The 18,840-nt window shown below is 43.4% G+C and overlaps 1 protein-coding gene across 1 annotated transcript in view; it reads right to left on the reverse strand.

The window, feature by feature from the left end:
* pax7a (paired box 7a) overlaps positions 1–18,840 on the reverse strand; it is a gene marked incomplete in the record, with an annotated part of 45,324 nt that overhangs the window by 9,104 nt on the left and 17,380 nt on the right. Inside the window, 3 exon segments of the mRNA XM_014002847.1 lie at positions 6,290–6,486; positions 6,892–7,057; positions 14,167–14,366. Of these exon segments, the coding sequence (XP_013858301.1) occupies positions 6,290–6,486; positions 6,892–7,057; positions 14,167–14,366 (563 nt within the window).

The raw sequence follows: 18,840 nt of genomic DNA on the forward strand, positions 1-18,840 counted from the left end.
TAACGTGGGGGCTGGGGTGGGGTGCTAATTGTGTTCAATTAAGTGTCTGATTGGCAGCGACAGAATCTGGGCATTGACAAGTCAGGCACAGATGAGGACGATTAGCGGGCACTGGAACAAGCTGTCACTCCTCACAACACGTTCTCCACTCTGTGTCTGTCTCCTCTATCTGGAGCTGTTTCTGCATACAAAAGAGGCATAAATGAGTGGAAATGGAATATCATTCATATTTATGTTAGGGCTGTCCACACTTCCTCCCGCGTCTTCTTACAAATTCTTATTAAGCTACATCCATTCTGGTCCACTTCTGCTCATGTTGGCTTCATTGTTTAAGAAAACCCAGCTGTTCGAGGTGCAGAAACGCCACCCCCCTCCCTCTTAAATGTCCCCCAGTATCAGCTTTAAACTGGGCCCCGCACTAACCAGAGGTTAATATGCTGTCTATTGGACTGCAATTGGAGAACGTGTGGGGAGCAATCCTCTATTCTCTGCTAGTGATATGCTTGAGTAACTATGGGATGGATTCAGCCACTGGGAACAAGAGACCCTTTTCTTTCGACGCACACACAGTCACACAAACACACACACAGACTCCCAACTCTTCGCACCTTGCACAGACGCCTCTGTGAAATTAAACGGCAGATTTTCTGATTCCAGGAGAGTGGTTTCAGCGAGGCAGGACCTGTGTGTGTGTGTGCGAGAGAGAGAGGGCAGCTCTGGGAAGAAGGAGAGGGAGGAGGGTGGGAGGGACGGGGAGGAGAAGAGGTTGTTTGCTGAAAACAGCAGGGGCCAGGTCTAGTGAAAAATGTCAGGTCAAATTGTTCTTGACAGTGTTAATATCTGCACCTCATAGTCATAATTACATGTAAATAAATAGTGAAATGGCTCTCAGCTGGAGACTGAGAGGGAAGAGCTGCTGCATGAGACAACCAGCTGAGGACCCTCTTAGACTCCCATATTCTCATCTTATTGTCGAGGAAGGAAAGAGGCAAGTCCGGCAACGCTGCAGACAATTTTCTTGTTTTTGAATTTCTTTTTCCCTTTAAGAAAATAACAAGAAAACTTTTTCGCTTTCAATGTTTCGCGAGTTGAAATGTAAGGAAAGCAGCGAGGGGCATGCAGAAACAGAAGGAAGGAGGAGACAGGATGGGTGAGAGAAGAAGTCAGAGAGTATTAATCACCGCTGTGCACCTGTCAGAGTGGCATCTGGAACTAACGAGAAACACATGCAGTTAGACAACATCCCAAACCTTGCAGGTTCACAGCGGTCCGGCCCTTCTTCTTCCTCAGCCGTCCCATAACCCTTAAAACCCCACCCTGACCCCAGTCCCCGAGGAGATGAGACATGCAACCTGTCCAGCAGCTTCCACAGAAACATTACTGTTATAATTATTATTAACATTATAATCACCTTCATGTTGCGTGCATGAAGCTGGAAATCTCCAGAGATGAGCTAGCGACACAGTGTATGCTCATGTGTAATAAGTGTTTTATTTCGATAGGATCGATGTCTGTGCTCATACTTTAATAAAAGCAGTGGCAGTCTCCACCTTATAGGCATTTCAGCTGCGTGGGACACACAGCGTGTGAATCAGTCGCAGTCATTTTCCTCCTTAAATCCCCATCTTCTAGGATTTACTGAAATTCATATTGGCTGCCTCTGCAAGATAAATGTAAATCACATTCCCTTATATTTACTATTTATCAGGATGCAGCAGCTCACTTTCAGCGGGGAAATATCTCTCACCCGCACACAAACACCCTTGCATTTAAATAGCATTTTTATTGTCCGCCGTAGCCTTTCATCTGGGCGCAGGGAGAAGAGCTGCCTCTCCAGGGGAGAAAGCAGGAGAGGGAAGGTGGGGAGAGGGAGAGAACGCGAAGCACCATTGGCAAGGCGTCGTTGGATGACAAAAAGCCAAGCGGAGGGAAGCAAGGTTGATAGGTGAGGGGGGAAAAATAGATTGCGAATACACCCAGAGCCAACCAAAAATATTTTGGAACGGAAAAAAGAAAATGGCAGCACTCTGCGGCTCAGGAGACTCAAAAGACGGAGCAACAAATGGCTCAGGTGCGCAGACGCTTGGAAACGGCAGCGCCACCAGAGGAGGCCTATGCGTTTCAAGCCGCAGCTCTGATCTCGGAACGCCGCGTGAAAGAAAACTTCTACTTCAGACTGAGAAGCTAAATTATCAGTTCCACTCTCTGCAGCAGCTACAGCTGTGTCTGCAAGTGGCAGAAACAAACTCACCGTGCAAAAGGCCAATGAACGAAACTATCTGTCGAAAAAAAAGGGAACGTTTATGGTGAATTTTTTTTCTTCAGAGTTCGAAAGTGCTGCAAAACAACAGCAAACACTAATAATCTGTTCACTAACAGTATAGCCATTGGATATGATTTACAGCCCCTGGATTTTCTTGGCAACAGCCGACAGCAGGTCTCTTCTTTCTAAAGCCTCTTACATCTTTTTTTATACTTGCCAAATTGAAACAGTATTTGTTTTAATGGGAGTTCTAATTAACCAGTATGTATTCCCCCACTTGCTCTGCGAGTGGCTGAGCTGTGAATGCAGGCTATGTGCTCATCCCCTTTGATTTGTTGTCAGTGGAGGCTGCCAGCTGACACAGTGCCCGGCGAGAGGCTTAATGCCCAAGTTTTAATAATGTGGGGGACTACATGAATCTCCCCCTCTCATTGGTATTCAGGTGCAGGATGTCTTGTTAGAAGTCAGGGAGGGAGGAGGAATGAAGCCAGAGTCCCAGATTGTTCTGTACATTTTTTCCCCCTCTCCATTTTTTTTTTGGCAACAGCAGAGCTAGCTTCTTAAAAATAATTCATCCCATTTTTAAAAAGAAGCGTCTGCGCTAGCTAATGGAAGAGCAGCAGCACAGTTTGGAGTCTCCCCTGGCTTATCTCTCTCAGACAGTTGTGGGGAGTCGCTGGTGAGCATGGTGTCAGCGTGCGTGGTACGGTGCAGCGCCGCGCGGGCAGGCAGGCAGGCCTGGGGACACAGATCAAAGGGAGGCAGGGGTGAGAGCCGCTCTGCCTCTGATCCCGCGTACGTGTGTGTGTGTGTGTGTGTGTGTGTGTGTGTGTAGGCCCGGCCCACTCACACAGCCCAAAGGCCCTCCTTACATACACACACTCACACACATCCTTGTCATTCCAAAACACACAACAGTTTCACAAAACTGCAAAACGGGGAAAAAAATAAGTTTCTTATGAAACTTTAAAACTTCCTTCATCCAAACAGCAATAAAAACRTATCCACCATATCTATCAGGGTAACAGAGATCAGCCTATCATACCCCCTGATCATTCTAYAATACATCTGAACATCCTTTTATACCTTTTTATTCTGATTCTTGGGCTTCTTATTCCTCACTGTTACATACCCAATAAAAAAACAAACATTTTCAGAACCAAAGCTGATTCTATAAGAGTTGAAATCTCTTCAAGAAACAAAACAGAAATCTACAACTTGAATGACTTTGATGGCTGAAAACCAACACTAAAATATAAATGAAATGAAGACGCTCTGCTTCTTGTGCAGCTTTTCCGTCAGTGTAGCTTTATTTTCCAGATAAGCGTCCCTGTCGTGCATGCAGTAAAAATGAACCGAGCCTAAATGCTTTCATACCAATATGACCAGAAAATGATTTAGGAAATAATAAATATCTAAAATCATGTTGGAGCCTCATATTACATGGCTTTTTTACTGGCCTGCATTTTCAATTGATTGAATTGTGCCTTTCTTCTCATTACGGACAAAATAATTGTCAGTCCAATGCATATACTAATAAGTATRAAGGCTATATAGTTTGGAACATTTAAAAGTGATGCACATTAAAAGACCTCTTTAGGAGAACTGACCTTATGTTCAGTTAAAAATGGCTGAAAAATACTGAAATGCTCGCCCTTCATGCCCTTGCCTTTCCCTTTTCCTCGAACACCTGCTGAGCTGCTAAATGAAACAAGACCAACAGCAAAACACACTTCTGCTTTCATACAGTCTGCCCAGCCAGGCACAGCTTCGCTCTCACCCACCCCTTAATATACTGCCTCCCTCAACCAGTCTAACATGTTGTACATCCAACAATGACAGCAACCAGTTTGCAGTGCGGATGGCTTTCCCACAGYCTGTAATGGGAAAATGTGCGCAGTCGGGATGGGTTATGGGATTGGGACGGACGCGAGCTCCTGTCGGAACCGCTGAACGCCACGGGATTCCATTAGAGATTTGGCACCTCACCATCGCAGCCCATTTGCTGCGAATCACAGAATTTTTGTCAAATCTTTACAGCAACTGCAAGGCCATCGAAGCCAGACACTTGAAGAAATGGCTCGCACATACCAACGCACAAGCATATCTCCTGCGAACAGATTCAGTTCTCATCTCGATGGAGTTTCAGTGTTTATTTTTTTCCATAACACAGCAGAAAAACTGGGGAGGGTATGAAAAGGTGTAGAATGTCAGTAATTTRCCATTTTGGTTAAATAAAAAAAAGGTCTGAGGTGAACCTGAGAGTTTGTTGTGTGAATTTTTCCATGTTGTGAGTTCATGCTTGTGGAGTGAGAAGGGCTGCCCGGCACAGYGGGGGGCTGCACCGGGGAGTGAACTGTGATTTTGCTATCAGTGGGAACACTCTTCTCCACGCTGAGAAACTGATAGGAAAGCCACATAGCATTCTGTATGCATTCAAACCGAATAAATACTGGTGCAGTCAATGATCTATGCTTAAAACACACATTTTTACTGAAAAAAAAATTAAACAAACTTAAAATACGACACAAAGAAAGTGCATAATAGGTGGTTTTGTAAAAACAGTTTGGTCAGTCACGTTTGATTGAGTAATTGAATGCTGGAAATCCACACTGTGCAGTTGTTCAAAATCTCTTGTCCTGATCCTCACTATGACAGGAAATGTTTCATATCCCAACACATTCATGAATGCCTCTAAAGCAAGGGCAGGGGGTGGGGGGAACGCGACAGTTCACCCCATGCCAGTATTAGAGARACCCATTAATGATAATAATAAAAAAAACCTCCATGTTCCTGGTGTGTTTTTTTTTCTGCAGGTTTGCAGTGAGAGCATTAGCAGTTAAAACCCCTGTGCCACGATTAACAATCAAACACGCTGTGAGCCTCCATGTTATCCTCCGTCGCTCCAGCAGGAGAGAAAATCTCTTTTTTGTCACAAAATCCTTAATTCTTTCTTCTCTGAAGAAAGAGGGTAATACCAAGAATGTTTCCAATCTGCTTTGAGAAATATTTGAAAAAAAAAAAAACTCCCAATAAAACATGTGTGAACGACGGGGTAATTGTGGACAAATGCAGCATTGAAATTCATTTTCAACTCTTTACACACCATTTCAATCTTATTTTCTGCCTGTTAACCACRTCTTGTTGGTGAGGGTGGGCAAGACTGGCCAGTATTGATGGGTAATTGTGTATAATTCACTCTGTACACACGATTTGCATCAATACAAATCATTTTTTTCTATTCTGTGCTACTTAAATCCCAACTCTTACCACAGAGTTGCGTTTAAACGCTCATTAATGGAGGAGTTCAAAAGATGACAGCGACTGAAATCTTTCCAGAGGAGGAGGCAAACRATCCTTCTTCACATCAATTCATGCATCACGACCGAAAAAGAGCAGGAGAAGAGTTAAGAGGAGAAAACTTATCATAACGAGAGAACACAAGAGTAGGTGAAGTGAGCAGGAGCTGTCAGTTTGCACACACAGCTGCCTAGACATCAGCAAGAAAAATTAGCAAAAAGAAAAAAAAAATCGCACGAGGCACTGGAGTCTTCTAGCTGCAGACAATTACGTGAAGAAGATTATGGGTCTGCATTTATAAGCTCGAGCTAATTATTTCATCTGCATGTGTTCTCACTGCTCTGTGCAGGATTTAGATGTCCCAGGAAAGTAGAAACCGCTGTTTTGGAGCAGCTTGAGCACTTGTGGTGCTATCTATCAAGATGAATTTTAATTTGTTGATGTTAATCCAATTGTTTTACAAATGTAGCAATTTGGAGGAGCTAAAATAAATCCAGAGCTTTGGAAACGGCGAACATAAAGGCCCACACTGGTGGTTATTTTGCTGAACACGCGGTTTCGAAAAAATTTAATTTCGGTAAAGTATAATTACATATCCTTAGCGGTGGGAGGAGAAGGAGGAGGAGGAGGAGGAGGAGGATGCTGTGGAGGGGATAACGTTAACGCCACCTATGAAGGAGCATTGATGTCGTAATGGCACGGAAACGTGGAGCCCGTGGGTCTGACCTGCGGGGAGAGCCCGTTGCCGACCGGGTTCATGTGGTTGCTGGACGCTGAAGGGCTCATGAAGGTGTCGGAGTAGCTGGAGAAGCTGTGGCGATTGGATGACAGGCCGTACGCAGAGCTGCTGTCAGCACTCAGTCCTCCCTGGTGCATGGAGGATGGAGGCAGGGGCTGGGGTCTGTGCAACGTGCTGCTGCCCTCTGAAACAAACAACCAAACAAGATGAGCCTAAACAAGAATCATCAGGATGTGGCATCAAAAGACACAAGCTCAGTGAAACATAAGTCAAGGAGTATCCTTCGTAAAAATCCTAAAAAAAAATGTTTTTTTTTCAAGCACCAATGTGACCCTCTGCTCATAATGCAATACTCTTTCATTTCCACTGCGACAAAGATGTGATTATAAAGCTAAGTACTTGTGGTGTGTGTTTTTTATACGCAGCACATGACTCACACAACTTTTATTAGCATGTACATAAAATATGGATGGCATACCACAAATAAACAGTTCTAATGTAATCTTTACAGCAATTGGATTAAACTTGGAGAGCAGCAGAGCACACTGTGTGTTTTGGACATTAGACTGCAGGCGGAGCCAGTTTTTACCCTGTGATAGTGTGGTGCTGGGGTAGCTGGACTCCGGTAGCTGGTATGTGGGTAAAGTTGGCATCCCTGTGGGTGGGAATCCTCCGGGAAGAAGGTGGTTAAAAGCCGCTAGCTGATTGGCGCCGGCCTGCTTGCGCCACCGAGCCCTTCTGTTGCTAAACCACACCTGCGCAGAAAGTAAAAAACAGAAAATTTTTAATATTAAGTTGRGTTTTGGCCTTGGTTTTGACTGTTTTATTTTATCCTCTCAGTCCTAGAAACTCCAATCATTCTCCTGGTGTGAGATGCAGTGCCATGCTGACAGTAAGCAGCCCTCGTGGGAGTTGACTGACCCATAACTGTTTTTAAGTGGCTGAAGCTGTGATCTCTGTAAACAAGCTTTTCTAAGCCCCCTTCAGAAGGAAGAAGTCGTTAAAAGGTCACAGACAGACCACTATCCTGGGCTTCACACTCCTCAATTATTTTGGTGAAGAACAAAAAAACAACAAAAAACAGGGTTTTCTGGATATCCACTGAAACTGGACACCTCTATATTGTCGTAGCTGTTATTGCAGCTTTAAAGGGCCAAAATTATGTTTCTCAGGCATATATTTAAATACTATACCATATTAAAGTATCTATGTCACATTTTGCTGTTATTAAAATGCTGTTTTTATGTTTAAATAGAAAATAAACATATCTTCTCAACACTTCCTCTTCTAAACGCCTTGAAATTGGCCTCTGTCTCTTTAAGAACCACCTTCCGCTTCTGTCTCGCCCACTTCGGTGCRGGGGGTAGGGGGTGCTGCCATGATGCAGTTTACTTGGCATCTGAAAATACATTTCCTCAAAGGTATTTTTAATCTGAAAAGAGCTTCACTGAGTGAGAACTAATGTTGAGAGCTCAGCAGACAGTTAGGTTTCACTTTCACCGAGAGCCTGCAGGAGTCATGGGTGGGGTGTGTGGGGAGGGGGTGTGCTCTGGCATGAGGAAGTTTGTCTTAAACACACGTCCCAAAAGTATTTCTGGTCCCCACCTATCGTTTTGCTCCTCAGCATGGCTTCCTAAAAACGCTGCAGGATTTCTCAAACATGCATGAATGAGTCAAAGCAAGGCTTTGGGCTTGTTTTTTTTTTTTTTTTATGAGAGTATAACATTATAACATGATGTAAAACTAAAAAAAGTTGATTTTACATGATATTGCCCCTTTAAAAACAATTTTTGTACTGGAATAAAAAGTGTTTTAAATTTAGAGTTGAGATGAGTCGTGGCAGGAAGTTCCCAAAGTGAGCAGCACCCAAAAAAAAAAAAAAAAAAAAAAAGATATGCAGGCACACAATGTCACTTTCCTGAATAAAAGGGGGTGAGGGACAGGACTCTTTAGAACGGCAAAGATTTACACATTTTAAAAAGGCTTCTGCTTCAACAAAACATGAATATAATCAGGCCCTTTTGAAAAGAGCCAGCAACCTGTTCCATTTACCCAAGACAAGGCCTGGGCTTCTCTGTGTGCTTGGGGTTGAAGGACATTGATCTATGCCTCGCACAAGCAATTCATCAGAGTTTAATACACTGTCAGCGCAGTTCATCTACTGTTGTGTTTCAAACGGCCAGGGCCATTGTGAGAGCACATGAAAGAGGGGGACAAAAGCCCCTCCATACGCCACAGAGAACAGTGGACACAAAGAGGGGGCGTCCCTTTTAAACAGGTCTTAAAGAGGGACACTTTCAAGGGGACTTACTCAGCGACATACTCTGCATTTTGGGGGCTGCCTCTTTTTGTACACACAAACATACATAAAAACACGTATAGGCCCTACAAGGGATCTCAGTCTCAACAGAGATCTTAATTCAAATGTGCTTCTTTTTTGCCCACAGTTCCTCTAAAAAAAGACTTTTCTTTCTGCTGTTTGCTCAGTTTGCAAGGAAGGAAATAAGATACAACAAGCAGTRACAGTGTCAGCAAATGAGAAAAGGGCAAATCTAGATGGAACAAGTGGAAAACCAACAGGAAATCTTTATCTCAGGCTTGGCTGCTGAACCTTTCAATCTGCCTTTCTTTTTTCTAAACAAACGCAAAGTGCAGCCCAGTGAAACTGCGACCATTGGGATGTAGTGGAGCGTGGTCCGATGGTCTGAACTAAGCTCCGACTGGGCCAGACAAACAGCTGCCTGGCTGTGGGGTGTGCGCTCACACCCCTTCCCCTCCACACACTCCCAGTCGCCCCACCCCACGGGGTGGCACTTCACCTCCGACCTCATCCACTTACACCACCCTCCTTTCATGCTCACTTTAACTTCCTTCTCTCTTTGTCATCAGAGCTTTCTAGGAGGCGCCTCATCACAGCAAACACAACAACACTCGAGTTTTTTGTCATTTTTTGCTTTTATTTCCTTAATGTAACATTTTAGTTTCCGTCGTGATAAAAAAGTCAGCTTTATACACTTAATTCAATAGTTATAAACTTATTTATTTAATTGGAAACTAATTACATGACTTCTTGTTAAATGTATAGTTTTCCATTTTTATACATCAATTATCATCAAAGGCGGATTTGTTTTTGTGGGTCTTTAGATCTTTCGCGAGGCATTCAAGCAGCTACACAACAATAACGAAAGAAAGTTTAGGAATACAAAGTTTGTTGTACCAAAATTTTAATTTAAATGTATTAAATCCCATAAAGTTTGTTAAGAAAATGCAATCAGACTCTCAGCACAGACAGGGATAAACATGCACTCAAGAGGTGCTGCACATGTGCACATACGCTGTCGCGCGCATGCATATATTACGAGCACACATCTCACACAGCCTGAAGCTGAGGATTTGAGGCTGTGCTCTGGAACCTGATCACAAAGTCACCTTGGAACGGAGAWTCTCCTCTGCTCTCCCCCAATCCGGTTTAATTCTCTGCAGTGCTTCCTCCCTGTCTCCACGTTTACCTACAAATGTGCGTCCGAATGCACATGGCTCACTTTCTGAGTCCCTTTTCCATGAACTAAATAAAGGTTTCCCTGCATAAAGTGCGCGCTTGGACGGCGCTGCATCTCTGCAACACTGTGGAGAAAGTTTTGGGAGTGGGGAGGGGGAGAGGAGAGTTGTAAACCCTTGAAAAGTCAAGTTTAATCCAGCTGGAGAAAACAGATGAGGCGGAGAGAAGAGAAGATTAGAGCTGGTGTTGTTTAAGAGAACAATCAGAACAAACTTCAAAGCTATGATCAGATAAAAACCTAAAATATGTAGTTTGGCCACAGAAATTCAGTCCCTGGGTCGTGTTTGGTTGCGTTTATCGCTTCATTTGTCTCGATCCTCCTTTGAGTTTCAGTCAAAAGAATTGATCCCTACAGCGATTAGGTGGCCTTTTCTTCCTGATCAGCGATAACATATGCTCACACCGACATTGTAAAGGCGTGACACCTCACATCAGTGAAAAACCCCTCCGTGTTCTTTCTCTTAAACAGGATCATTTATGTTTCAGAATTGCCCGTTTAGTCAATCCTCCATGAATTCTTTTACCAAAAGACAAGTCCTGAATGTGTGACGCCTTTCAGGAGCCAATTTGCAACATTCGGTAAATGAATACCAAGAGCCGAKAGATAATGACAAAACAAAATGTGCTGCTGACTTCATAGCCATAAAAACACAGAGGGGTGATGCAACTGGCTTCAACATACAAATCCTCTTCGGTCTCATACCACGCAATACCCTCCCCCTGCCTCACACATCCTCCTCCTCCTCTCTTCTTTCCCCTCTGATTCCCTCCCTGCCTGCCTTCCAGACTGGCACTATGCTAATTAAAGTAGCTAGGAGTGTGAATTTGTGAGGAGAGTGGGATTAGTTTGATAAGTATCAGGAGTACAGAAGCACTGTACCAAAGTCATTTAAATTCAAATAATAAGAAAGTGTTAGAACATTCACACTGATGCATTGCAACAATTTCTCCCCGACAATCTACACAAATCCTATTTATTCCTTTATGAAAAGTAAACCCACACTGGCGGGAATACAGCTGCCTGTTGGGTTTGGTTTTCACTGCTCGGCTGTGGTGGGATTTCCCCCTCCTTTTAGTGCTGAAACTTGATTGATGCCACAACAATCGAGATGTGTTAAATGTTCAAACCTGGCTTTTTTAAACAAATGCATGAGGTTGAACTCATATTTACAGCTCTCTGTAGCGCTCACGTTTCAGTCTCTCTGTGTTTTCGTTCAGTACGAGCCAGAGATAAAGAAACTTTTTTAACCAAATTGATTTGCATGCTTCATAAAAAAGCTATGCTCATGCCTTATTAGATTTCACTAACTATAATAGCCACATGGAGAATGTTTATTGGTAATGAAAGAGGACCTATGTGACAGATTTGGTAAAAGGAGCCGGCGGAGACGATGAGCTTCAGCTCAGGACTCAGGCTGTTAAAAAAGTTCAGTCTGAATAGGAGCTGAATGTAATTTGCTTCATCTGTGAGAGCTGATTTAGAGTGACTTGCGGCCTATTGCCGGCACATCTCGCCCCTCGCGGCGTCTCCCCACCTGGTCCCTCTGAGGGAGCGAACGCTGCTCTCATGGAATGACTTTGCTGCCTGCTCCTGTTAAAACTGAGGGGTTATCAGATGGAAAGTGGCAGAGCACACTGCAGCAGTGGAGGCTATAGTGAAGGTAGACTTGGCAGCGTCCCCTCCTATGGAGACAGCCTGGAACTAATTGCTGAGAGATATGGATCACATCCCACAATTTGTCAGCCAGGGTGATAAAAACATTGCAGTGGTAAAGAATGCCGAGCTTTTTTAGCCGAGCCGGTAGCTCGGCTAAAAAAAAAAAAAAAGAAAGAGGGCAGCGGGGCTGATCAAGATAGATGGTGCGAGGGTCTTAAAATGGCAGGCGAGGGCAGACACRAGGCAGTTAGCTCTGTTTATGAGTTTAGATTGTGAGTCAGCGCTAAGCCAAACACTCATCACTTCCCAAGAGCATCCAGCCTTTTAATTTACAGCTCAGCTTTGACTGCCAGGGAGGCCTTGTTTACAGAGGTGCTACCCACGCAAATTACCTCTGCACCCAGCCTAAAAACTGCTTTCCACATTAGCACCAGCTTTAATAACAAATGGGCTAGCAGTCAACCATGACAGCTTATACAAATTTGAGTTAAAATACGAGTGTGTGGGACCCCCTCCGCACTCCTCCCCACCCCCTGTAGTTTCTCCCCGAGTCTCAAACGGCGGTCAGCCTCTGAACGACATCTGGAAGATGCGTCATTGCAGCTGCGCCGGAGAAGCTTTGCGCTCAGGCCAAAGGGTCTCTTTTTCTCTTGCCCTGTGATGGACCGTACGGGCACCCATGTTGAAGCCCAGCTGGTGGACAGCTTATCATGTACGCGCCAGCAAATTTACATTTCATCAACATTCTTCCTCATCGAGTTTCACGTCAGCTGTTCACGTCTTTTATACAAAAAAAGGAGGGTTGAATATGCAGAATTCCCAGCGGTTTAGTTTGCAAACTTGCGATGCGTTTGGGTAAACGTAAAGGCATCGAATAAAGTTGGAGTTCCTTAAAAACCTGGAARCTACAGCGAGGAGTTAGGTTTTGTTGGTTTTCTCCTCCAGATTTCTTTGCTTCGCTCAAAATCAAGTTTGAGTTGACCTTTGGAGACTTTCAAAGACTTACAGAATTAGATTATGAGGAAAACAGCATTAACAAATTATAGCCATGACTCAAATTCCTTAGGTTTTCACATGACATCATTTAAGTCTATTATCTAACTGCAAAGAGACAGCAATGACTCTGATGTCTTTCTTCTCTTGCACTCATTTTTAGTCACCTTTGGCACGCCACTGTATCAACACACAGGCGAGAATTAGTCGTTTTTTTTTTTTGTTTTTTTTATGGATGAGGTGTCTCTGCCCTCCATGATGACTCGACTCAGGCTAAACCAACACATTTGTTTGTGTCATTTATTACAAATCTAAATATAAAGAAAAAAAAGGTTTGCTCACTTCTCCCTGCTACATTTTATAACCTAATTTATAACACACCAAATTGTATTTACTTTTAAATTCACCAGAGTACAGTTTGACACAAATCTAAACTGGAACTTTCAGTTTTCCACCCTTTTTTTACAGCATGTATTTCTTACACAAGCTAATGGGAAACAAGCAAGTTGAATGTATATTTTTTCTCCCTCTTCCCTCAGAAATATTGGATATGCATGTTGGGGGGTTTTAAGATGGACAGTGACATGTGTGGAATCGGTTACCCAAACTGTGATGAACAGTTAGCATGCGGTGAGAAGTCTGGGCGGTTTTAGAGTGAGTGTGAACGACTGTGGTAAGAAGAGAGGGGTGCCCCCGACTTTTTTTTTTTTTACTAGCGGCTGATTGATTAATGTTGTTGTCGGGGCATGAGGTCCCTAGAGAGGATGAAGAACTCTGTGTGATATGTGGAAGGTTTTACAAGCAGCGGCGAGCTTGAAAGTGCTGGGATGAGATCCTGGCCAAAGGCCGAAATGAGAAATCCATCAGGAATGCATTCCCTTTCTCTCCTCTCCTCCTTCCCCCCCCTCCCTCCCTCCCTCACTTCCCATCTTTGGAAGAGCAGCTGCTGCTGTAAATCTACTGTACACATCTTCCTTCAATCTCGCACACAACTGTAGGGAGCTCAGGCTGTCGGCCTGGGGTGTGAAGTGAGGAAGTGTCTCTGTCAAAGTTCTTGAACATGAAGGATAACATCGTGCTGCAAACTCCCTTGCATTTCACAGTGAAATATGATAAAAAAAAAGGGAAATATGGTCCTGACTGATGAATATATTGTTGAGGTTAAAAGAAGAGAAAACTTTGTTCACCTTTTTGGTGAAAGATGCTAAGAGAATAGTGGTATTTTGTATTTTCTGAAACACGTGAACACTGCACATTAGTGGAGTGAGATGAAGTTTTATATGCACCTACAGTACATTCTTATTACAGAGGAGTAAAACACAAACAATACAGAATGATTTCATTCTGTAAGAAACATGTGAGGAGTCAACAAATTTCTAGCCACAACCAGAGAAATGTATTAAATGTAAGTAAGTAAGTAAAGTTTTATTTATACAGCGCCTTTCACAGAAATGAATTCACAAGGTGCTGTACATTAAGGGAGGGGGGAGGGGGCAGTTCAGGAACACCCATTCAAGAAGACATACAAGGCAAACATGGGGGAACAGGTGAAACTGGTCATGCAGCAAATGCTACCTTTAACAACAGAAAAACTAAAAACCACACAAGTGAAGATGAAAAAAATTTGTGGGTGTGTTTTAATTTGTGTGTCTAACCTGTACTCTTGCTTCTGTGAGTTTTGTCCTCTGAGCCAGCTCCTCTCTGGTGTAGATATCTGGGTAATGCGTCCTTTCGAAAGCCTTCTCCAGCTCCTCCAGCTGCTCGGCGGTGAAGGTGGTGCGGCTGCGCCTCTGCTTCCTCTTCAGGGGCAGATCGGGCTCCGAATCTACATCTGAACCCTCGTCCGTGCGGTTACCTGCCATCAAACGAAAGAGGCAGATTGTGCAATTAAAGGCTAGTTTGAAAGCGCTTTGTGTATAGAAACAGTTTGTTKGACACGACAGTGTTATCTGTATTTCAAAACGGCCTTTTTTTMCACTCAGGAGTGCAGGGCTTGCATCAGAGAGGATTCAAATGACAGTCACTCATCTCTGAATGCCCAACTGTGAGAATATTATCTTAATCTGTGGATATTTATTTAATATAGAAGAGGCCCTGGTATACAATCCTGCCTGAGCGAGGGGCCTCAAAGGCTGTGGAGGCTGAGAGCCCAGGAGGAGAGGGGTGATAGCTGGTAGAGGGGTTAATCTGCAGAGGCCACCTTGCTGCTCCTCACCCTGCTTTCTCTCTGTCATTGGCCCAAGGCGCACAGCTCATACRCAGCTCAGCCAAAGTGTATAAATCTAAGCACAATATCACACCAAAACCATTCAGTCCCATGTGTTTCCACCTGCTGTCACTGAATGAATTAGAGCATATTTCGCTTTACTTTTTAGGCATTCAACTAAGCTGAATTTTTGCTCGAGGAACATAGATACAGCACAAAGCTGTACAATCCAGGCCGACAGGGAAATTTTTGACAGCAAATACGCATTACCATTGCACATTACCATTATAACTGAATTTAGAAAATTGCATCATTTTCACCTCCTCTGCATGTCTATTCAAACTACATGGCCCTTTTCATTTCATGTCACAAAATTCTTATTTTCATAATTTCTTCATTGAGACATTGACAAGGCAGAGTGATGTGCCAGTGTTGCTGCGGGCCTAGTTGGATTGCATCACGCACAGTCCAGAAAGTGTGGGAGAAGGGAAATAAAGGGAGGTAGTGAAGAAGAGGGTGCATGAAGAGATTTCCGTTCCTGACAGAGGCCCTTTTGCCATCCAGCTCGGGTGAAAACACTCACCTGAACGGCTCAGCTCYCCCCCACCCCCCTGAACTCTTTGTTTCACCGCTGCCAACAGTGTTTGCGTTTCACTCCAGTCGAATCTTTCCTCATAAGTGGACAAAAGAACACTCAGACCTTGCCTCCAAATAACAACTGTGAGAACAAAAGAGCAACAGAGCTGGCGGAGTCTCAAGGCCAGCTCCAGAGTTTAATTAAACAAGGAATTATGGGATTATATGGAGACTATCATTACAGGCCACTCCATGAGTCTTCTGCGAACATTTTTTTGTCCCCCTGAGCTCGTGCTCAACGATTCTGCGCGGATTACATGTGGCTGCAGGACATGAGGCCGCATTCATTAAATCAATTCTTCAGTCTTATCCTTTTTAATAAAGATTGATTCTTGAAGCACAAGCTCGCTCTGCTGTCGAAACACCCTTGAACACACAAAGTTGAATATGTACATACACCACATATCCCTTTGTTGGTTTTCATGAGGATGCGTATAGCCGTTTCACTCTGTAACTCGCCGTGACGACACTTGAGACCAGCCCGGCAGCCTGCAGATCATTTCCCAAAGTCACCTCTGTGTCCCCACAGGGAGGCGTTGGGGTCAGAGTCGACACATGCTCGTCGGGGTTTCTGAGCGAAACGCTTCTCCTCCTCAAATCGTTTTCTTGTCCTCTCCCTTTTTTTGTTCAAGGCGCACGCGTCGACTTTATTTCGCCAGTAAACCTCTGTGGCAATTTGTGTCACATTTAGCATGCCACAAGCTAATGACTGATAAACCTCAGCAGACAATGGCTCGTACCGCTGCTCGCCGGTAATCCTGCGGAGCCAACACATCTGCTCTTGTACATGAAGCGGAGGCGCAAGGTCAACGGCGCTGCCTGTAATGAGTAAGGGAAAATGGAACGCGACACATGCTGAACGCAGGCGAATGAGACCGAGGTTGGACGTAAAACTCATCCATATGCTGGCTATATTTAAAGCGCAATGAACATTTCTCGAAAAAAAAAAACCACACAGCTGCTTTCCTCGTAGATRCAAGACAGAACCTGAGACGGAAGCTGCAATCAGCAAAAACCACCATTAAGGTTGTTTTCTGCAAATTTACCGAACAACAAAAGACTAAACAGGTCTGAATGAAATCCCTGCAGGACTGTTAAGGTTTTWCACTGCTCCGCTGGGCACAAAAAAGGTAAATTCTGATTAGACCTTTGCATAATTCGACTGCTGTAATCTTTATTCAAAGGTTCACAAGATATGGATAAACCATTCATGCCTTGTCTCATTACTTATTGTCCAATTAGAATCTAATTATGCACCATCCACTGGGCACAATTAGTGCTGTGTACCCTCCTTCAGGGGCCCTCCAAGGTTTTACCTTAATATTGATTTAAAATTGTGGCCATTATAAATAGGAATTAATCAGGTTTACACTCTGCTTTTGTCAAGGTAAATGTCAGATTAGGCTTTAAATAAAAAAAATAACACCAGAGGCAGTGTAAGGAAAAGTTACTTAATCCCCATTTTATTACCTCATGCCTTCTGAAATATATCATTTAGTTACAGAAAAGTTTAAATATTCAGCTGACCAAATCTAAATGTTTCAGAACAGAAGGGTAATTGTAATCTCTGCACACATAATTTTCTATGTACTTTAATTGTAAACTGTTTAATCCTCATTTTACTAATAGGAACTGACAGAAAACGTCTGTAAATAAAAAAAAATTGAAGAAACATATTTCTTTGAAAAAAAAACAGAGAGAACAAAAATAGTTTGTTTAGCTTCTGGAGATGTTTCACAACCTTTTACAATTAGTTTCAGATAACTTCCAGATGTGATAAGCTTTGCTTTTTTCCTCCTTCATTTCCTTTGTGCATTGAAATGTTGGAGAATAGTGAGCCTGCTTGGAATCAGAATGCAGGAATAAAATAGGGACCAGCTTCAGCAGAAAAACAGACCACTCCATATTCTCTACAGCACAGAGAGCTGAGTTATATGTCCTTATGATCCCATGTTGAAAGTTAATGATGCTGAACATGGAACCCGACAAATTTGCTTTGTAGAAAATAAAAATAATAAAAGTTATGAACAAAACAGTGAATATTCAATAATATTTTTAAAAAAGTTAAATGCTGCGCTGACAAAAACAAGGAGCTGACTATTTAATTGCAGAAATCCATATTGTAAACGAACTCTGAAAGCACATCACTTCACCCTGCTGGGGTTCTGCTTTTATGACACTTTAAATCTGACCAGACCTTTTGGATAAAACACAATTCTTGCTCTTGAAGAACCTGTTCTGCCAGTTAATAATTTTGTGGTTGCTGTGAGGTTTAAAGGCCTTTATCTCCCCTCTTGCTCCTTTGCTGACCTTTCAGACAGACCTCAGGCAGATGGGATCCTCATCACACAATCTCTTCTCCAAAACCACCCATCATGTGGACCACCCCCACCACCCCCAAACCCCTCCACCTTAACCAATGAAATGCTGAAACAATGCTAATTAAATGGACAGCTGTCCACTCAATATGGCAAATCACCAGCAATCTGTAAAGGTGCAGGTTTATGATACGTAACAACACCAGTAAACATCATGTCTGCAGGCGGCTGAAACACATTGGCTAAATTACTGCAAACAATAAGTAGCCAGCTTTATTTACAAGCAATAATGGCAACAAAAGTCGCACATAACATGTGTTAGATGGACAAAAATAGCAATAAAATGTACTTAAAATATGATATAACATAGTAAAACTGTTGTGCAACACTGTTAGTCAAGAGTAAAAAGAAAGGAAAAGCTTTGAAAAAACTGTCAGGAAAGTGAAAATGAATCACTGTTTTACATCAGTGCAGGTGCTTCGAATCCCTCGTCTCTATCTCACCTGCAGAAAACTCAAGTAAAGCAGCTCCCATCGCAAGCTTTCTTTAACATCAGAACCCACGGCCTCAATATCAGCGATACCTTTGCAAACTATCCAAGGCAGAGGGACAAAAACAGACAGGGCTTTGGCAGTGAAGCATTAGCTCATAATGGCTCATTTTGAAAAGCATATTAGTTCCAGCATAATTACAATCGGGCCTCACGCTCTGTGTTTTGCAGGCATTCACAGGACCAGCCTCTGCGCACCGAGTCACACCAGTTGACTGTGACTGACAGCAGATTTAGTTCAAAATGCTGTTTTTTCCTCCTCCTTTTTTTCCCCCCACAGGACAAAAATAACACCACGTCTTTTCTCCCTGTTTGTGTTGACTTGTTTATTTTGTGCCTACCTTTTGTCGTACTTGATACTTCAATTATACTTTTTGTCAGTCAGAGGGGGTGAATATCAAAAGGCCTAATTATGCAAACAGGCCTGCGATAAGAGGCATCTGCCTCAGATGGGATCTGCTATCTCTGACATGCATCTGTCTCTGCGCTGTCTTCTGTGCTCCAGGCCTGCATATAAACACGCCTGCCTGTCCCCGGGACTGCATGCGATTCAACCACCAACACTGGAGTGGAGGGATGTATCGGGGGCGGCTGAGAGGGGAGGGGAGGAGGAGGAGGT

This window comes from Austrofundulus limnaeus, unplaced genomic scaffold (assembly GCF_001266775.1).
Source record: "Austrofundulus limnaeus strain Quisiro unplaced genomic scaffold, Austrofundulus_limnaeus-1.0 Scaffold15, whole genome shotgun sequence".
Classification (NCBI taxonomy): Eukaryota; Metazoa; Chordata; class Actinopteri; order Cyprinodontiformes; family Rivulidae; genus Austrofundulus; species Austrofundulus limnaeus.